Source organism: Egretta garzetta, unplaced genomic scaffold (assembly GCF_000687185.1).
Source record: "Egretta garzetta isolate BGI_Z169 unplaced genomic scaffold, ASM68718v1 scaffold248, whole genome shotgun sequence".
NCBI classification, from domain to species: Eukaryota; Metazoa; Chordata; class Aves; order Pelecaniformes; family Ardeidae; genus Egretta; species Egretta garzetta.
In genome coordinates this window covers 2,535,539-2,541,725 of record NW_009260596.1, presented here as the reverse complement: position 1 = coordinate 2,541,725, position 6,187 = coordinate 2,535,539, and the positions used below count along the sequence as shown (strand labels likewise).

The following is a 6,187-nucleotide window of genomic DNA, read 5'->3' as shown; positions in this document are numbered from 1 at the left end:
CCCCGCCCTCCCCCTCCCCCCCAAGTGCTCTAATTTCCTAGAAAATTGCTTTTACAGAACATGACTTTACCTGGAAGGCTACTGGAAATATGTACATTTTCAAAACTTGTCCTTCTTCAAAGCAGCAGAATTTAAGAGTTTGCTTTGAATATATTAAAAAATAGTCTCATTTAGCATCATTTACAGATTAGATGGTTATGTGCTCTTAAACTCATGTTGCATTATCAGTTATTTACTGTGTTCTCCATAACCTCTCAAGATTCTGCAATCCTCCTCCTTTTCTAATTCATTTGGGAGAAATGCACACACATGAAATTACAAGGCTGAAACAGCAACCTCTTGCAACTGTATAGATGCAGTTGACTCTTGCTTTCTGGTATGAGTCCAAACCTCCTTAACACTATAAGTGACTGTGGCACTTTTAAAATTATATTCTGCCTGTCCTTTGAACATACTTCCTTTTTTTTAATATGCAGTTAACTGTAAGAAAAGGTCTGTATATCAGAGGCACTTTTAAGTCTAACCATCAACAAAAGTACACTAGAGAAAATGAGTAAAAGCTACTAATTCTTCTTCATATCTTATACTTCTGAAATTCTTATAAGCCTCTTACATTGTCACAACTATGTTCATTTGTTTGCTTAGGCTTAGGTTTGAGCTTTTCAAACACAAAAATTATTGCTATTTTGTTGAGAATTGAATTTTTCTCTAGCCTTTCATATTTCTTATTTATCTCATCCAAAAAAGAGAACAGTTAGGAACTGAATTCCTCAAATTTGCAACAGCTGTGAGTCACTAAACCTCCAAGAGAACCTGATGGGTCCCCTGAGAACAGAGGCCAAATACATATGGAATAAAAATATCATATGTGGCATAATATTTCCCCTTTCTGAGATGCAATGGACTTAAGTTTTCAATGAATGGATTTTATCTGCCAGAAAAAAATTCTGTCAGTTGCAAAATTATACCTGTAAGAAAAGAGAAGATGATTACAGGTAGGTTGCATGCTCAGCCATTAGCTGCTTTCATTTCCAGAGGGTTTTCTCAACTGAGATCCAATTCTATTTGTCACAAAACCAAATCATAATTCAGGAACATGACTTAACTCACTGGAAACACAAAGTTATTTGAACTACACTGCCCTTAAAGTTGTTGTTGTTGTTGTTGTTGTTGTTGTTGTTATTATTATTATTATGCATACTTATTTTCATTAATAAAATCCCACTGAAACCAATGGGATTCTAAACAGAACAACCTGTCCCGCATGGGTGGACCCAAAACATACGGCATTAAAATGGGTATCTTCAACAGATGGAACCTAAGAACCTGCCTTTTAAATAATTATTTGCCATTTGAGACGTCTCTCTTACAGAATTATTTTCAAGAAAAAGGGAGGGAGATTTTCAATATTTTGTGAAAATTAACAGTTTCTTAGCAACCTTAGAATGATCAGGTGCTCAATATTTTGACAGTTACAACCAAAATCAAAGGCTACAAGATTCCACTTTGACATACAATGAAATAGTCCAAGCCCTCTTTTTGCCACCAAGACATGGCACTGCACTATAGCTTTATTATGAGAATGGGTCTGCAGCTTCTTGACATTTTGGAAGATTCTGTTTCCATGTATTTTTTCTTCATATTTTCTATTTTCTTCAGCTTTGGTTTTTTCCTTTTTTTTTTTTTAGTTAAAAGCTCACAGGGAACAAGAAATTATATTTTAGAGAAGATGTTAACATATTATACCAAGATGTAAAAATCATTTGTTTCTGAGCTAGCTCTGGTAATAAACTAACACACACAATATCTCAATCTCATTTAATTTCTAGTTTAAGATTAATTATTTTCCTCGCAGTATGCTACATTCTGGACAGTAGCCCAGCTATGGGTGAGTAATGGTAAATGGTTGGGAGTAATTTTCAAATTAAAATAAAATTGTAGTATGTTTTCAAAGACTTGTAAAATAAGGTCAATGCCAAAGAAAGGGGTTTGTTTTGTTAATAACTTTGATAAAGGAAGTTCACAGACAAAGCCTACTTCTTGCTGGCCTTGAGAGACTCCCAATGCCTGCCACAGTCATTAGTTTTAGGAGGTGCAGTTTCAAGCTCGTTCAGGACAAGTCCATGAAAATGGAAGCACTGCACAGCACCATGATACATGACAAGTATGAAATGTATTTGCATATCTATATATAATAAAATATAATAAATTCTATTTATTATATTTTCTAGAAAGTAACAGAATTACTCTGAAAATCTGCAGCACCTCTTTGGAGTGTATTTGTGGTGGAATTTATCCTTTAATATCCTCAAATTGTTTCAATTCTACTTTAGATTTATTTTGGATTCTTGAATATTATCTGTTTGATTTTTCTGTATTCCTCTGATGACCACTGTTTACAACAGTTATATAATCCTTTTTGCAAGCAGCTGTACTCAGCTCTCCCCTCATCTGCCCTCTATATTCATAGAAAGGTATTGGAAAAAAATCCCCAGGCCACAAGACAAATGCTAATTTATTGGACTAGGAAGATGCTAACCTAATAAGAACACTATTGAAAAGTTGTCTTAAAAATTTATTTTCCTGCAAATGCTCTAGCATTAGCCAATTCTGGCAACACACAGCCCCCTTAGGTAGATGTAGTGCAATGCTCTGACCCTGGTGCATGGAGGAGATGCAGGTGGGTTTCTTACAGGCTTGCACCATTGGCTCATGACTTGGAAGCAGCAATGAGACAGTAGGGTTGGGGGTTTCCCTTCCTTCACCCCTCTGCAACGTAACAGCTTCAATTCACCAACTGGAACATATTTTATGGGTCTCATTTAAATCTGAAAAGCTCTCAAATGAATACATTTACTGTTTGACAAAGGCACATTCTTGCATGATGAAGAAACTGATCCCAAGTTTAATTATGTATTTCTGGCATGCAAAACCTGTACAGAGTATATAAGATTTCTATTTACTGAGTAAGGTATGTAATTCATTGCCCGATCCAGTGATCAGCTGTGACTAGAAAGTGACTGTCTCCCAATTTAGATTAAAGGATATTAATAACACTTTCTCAGCCTGATCTCAAGTTCAGACCTGTTAAGCATATATTTATTTATTAAAATCCCCCTAGTAATGTAATACACATTACAGCTGAGCAACTCAATGTCTCTTAAAACCATAGTAAATTACTTTGTGATCTTTAACATATTAGGAGACAATACTGAAGTGCCCCTCTGAGAAAACAACACTTTCAAGGAAAGGAAAAAACATTGTAATAAGTGGTAAATCGAGCATTTCTCCTTCAGCAACTAATTTCCTCATACAGAATGGCTAATCACTCAGGTGTGGTATGAATTTTCTCCTCCTCTGTAGCTTTCAGTAACTGTAGCTTTTCAATAACTATTTTATGGACATTTTCAAATCTCAGTATTTTAAAGAAAGATGAATGTTTTTCTCATTCTATAGGATGAGGAAACTGTCACTGTTTTCAGACGCTACTTTGAAGGCACTCTGCTTTGCTGAGAGTCTCAGCTTGAAATTGTTCTATTTAGCAATTTATTTGAAATTAAACTGTGTCCTCTGCAGAAAGGAAGAAAGCATCTATTGGAACCATCCATCCCTGCGGTCTTCAGCTCCCAAGGGCTGAGACTGAATTCATAGTAGAAGCAAGCATACATCTAAATTTCGGAAAAGCTGTAAACAGAGACTTTCAAAGGTTGAATTTGTGAAAAGGTAAGCTATTATGTACATGCTTAGTTACCTAAATATGTGATCTGGTCTTAAGATGAGCTGAGTACTTACAGTCTGGATTAGAATGAACATGAGACTGCACATAGATTTTCTTTAAAAATTAGGTCTCTATTTGGTGTACAGAAGCACCTAAATTTGGTTATAATTATTTAAAAGAATTTTCTGTAATACTTTACTACCTAGTGTCTTCAGATTTTCCTGTCTAAGCACACATCAGTAATTACAATGTGTAATTTATGAATAAAAACCACCAAAACAGGCAAACAAAAAAGGTATTTTCTAACATAGTTCATATTAGAACCATACTGGTTTCTGTAATAAATAATTCTCCACACGGTATATATTAGAAATAAGAGATCTAAACTAGGCACATCTTTGGGTCTGAATCTGAGAGTAAGTATTACATAACCAACAATAAAGTTTCCCATTTCACTGAGACTTTGTCACTGTAAGTAATTACACTTTCTGGAGCAAACAGGAGATGTAAATGGCAAGGTAGGTTTTGATGAGTTTTGAGGCTTTTTTTTTTGTCCTCAGATCAACTCCAAATCTGACTTTAATAAACTTTTAATAAACTTTGAAAAAGGTAACAATGCATGCATTTCAATATCAGCAATACTTGCACAGGAATTACATGACATATAATTATGTTTCTAACAGTTGGATGATTAACCAAGACAGACTTCAATGATGTGTTCATTCATATAATACATAATTCTCAAGAGAAATAAGAAAGATTTCTACACTGACCATAGTCTGTGTTTTCCGGCTCCCAACAATTTGATGGCCAAAAATAGGGTGTCTATAGACAAAACAAAAAAGTAGGGAACTCAAGTTAGACAATGCAAGCATTATACAGTCTTTGGATTGATATTGGTTTTCAGAGTCAATTTACATTTTTGGTAGACCAATTATATTGTCAAGTTGACATTTTGAAATAGGTATCAAAACAGAAAATTACTTTTGTACGCTTGTTTATTGCACTAGTGTCAGAGTGGCATTGAAAAAGAAGAACTAAGTGTTTCTTTTATTCTTAAAGTTAGGGAAACAAAAACCACAAGGATAGGCAGTGAGGCTGTCTTTTTCATCTTTCTCAGCAACACAACTCTCACATGTCCTGAAGAATCAGTTTTAGAAGGTGAAAAGACAGAAGATCCCTTGGGGTACATTCAGTTCTTGATTTTGGAGAATTTTCATTAGTATATATTAATATTCAATTGTATTTCCTAGGAGTTATTTATTTAAAAATGCCACTAACACAACCTGTTTTCACAAAGTTATCAAAGTTCTTTTTAATTGTTGCGGTCTATTTTTTTTCTACTTGTTTACCAATTATGATTTAAAATGTGATTTTTTTAATGGAAAGCCAATAAAATTGTCAATAACTGGCTCAATACTATGCTTATTGAAACTGTGCTAAATGTATTTTTTAAATAATTCACTTCTACCAAATAAGAATATAAGACCATATAGGCATTTTTCATAAAAATAACTTAAATTATAAAATGGTAACTTTTTGTTAAAATATCAAGGATTATAGTGTTTTATATACAACATATATATATATATATATATACACACACATACACACATATCCACAGAATTATATATTATTTGAGCAGTTGAATGAATTGGACTGCTCTGAGTGGTATTTCAGAACACAGGCGCTTCCTTAGGAAGAACTTCTGCTTTACTCTCTGTTCCTGTTTTTTCTTGAAGATCTCCCAGCTGCAAAACCAGAAACCTCTCTTGCTGCCCACTTCCCTCAAAGTTGTTTTAATGTTAATTTGGAAAGCAACAGGGCTGAAGGGTGACGCATTCACACCTACTGTCAGGTTAAATATAGATTGTGAAAAATGTCTCTCTTTTGAAACAATGACCCATCAACTTTCATAGGAGCGATTTTAAACTTGCTATTTATAAAGCAACAGCAATGAGTTAAAAGGTAATAAACTCTCACAAGCTAACTTCTAAGGCCAAAACGTGTTTCCTATAAGCTGTTTTGTGCCCTGTAATGGAGTAGCAGTAAGTCATCCTCCTACCAACTATTCCTTCGCAGTGCCACTGAAATCAAATGGAAAGAAGAGGAACCCCTAAGCAATGAATGGCAGCACTCAGCAAATCCTGCAGAAGGAAGAAGCTATAAAAGTAATTTGACAATGTCAATCATATAAAGCATAAACTCACCATCATTTAAATATACAGTTCTCTAACCAGGGGAGAGAGAGGACAGTCCTTCCTCAGAGGCATGAAGTGCATGTCCGGAGAGACCCAAGAAGAAAAGCACGACTACATCATTTTCCTGCTAACAGTAACGTTAACCTCTCCTTACTGGTTTAAGCTGAGCTTCTGGTAAAAGGATGCAGTGAGGGTTACTAAATACATAGAAACCATATCCACTTAGGCATCTCCTGAGCTGAAAGTGGCTGGGGCTCAGATTTTATTT

General features: G+C 34.7%; 1 protein-coding gene across 8 annotated transcripts in view; it reads right to left on the bottom strand.

Annotated features, from left to right (window-relative positions):
- The window catches only part of RGS7 (regulator of G protein signaling 7), a 265,953-nt gene that overhangs the window by 73,030 nt on the left and 186,736 nt on the right, over positions 1-6,187 (bottom strand). For 6 of the 8 annotated variants that reach the window (XM_009644704.2, XM_035900245.1, XM_035900246.1 and 3 more), the window contains one exon: positions 4,492-4,543. The exons of the other annotated variants lie outside the window; for them this stretch is intronic. In XM_009644704.2, the coding sequence (XP_009642999.1) occupies positions 4,492-4,543 (52 nt within the window). The remainder of the gene's footprint in view (positions 1-4,491; positions 4,544-6,187) is intronic. 8 annotated transcript variants of the gene reach the window in all.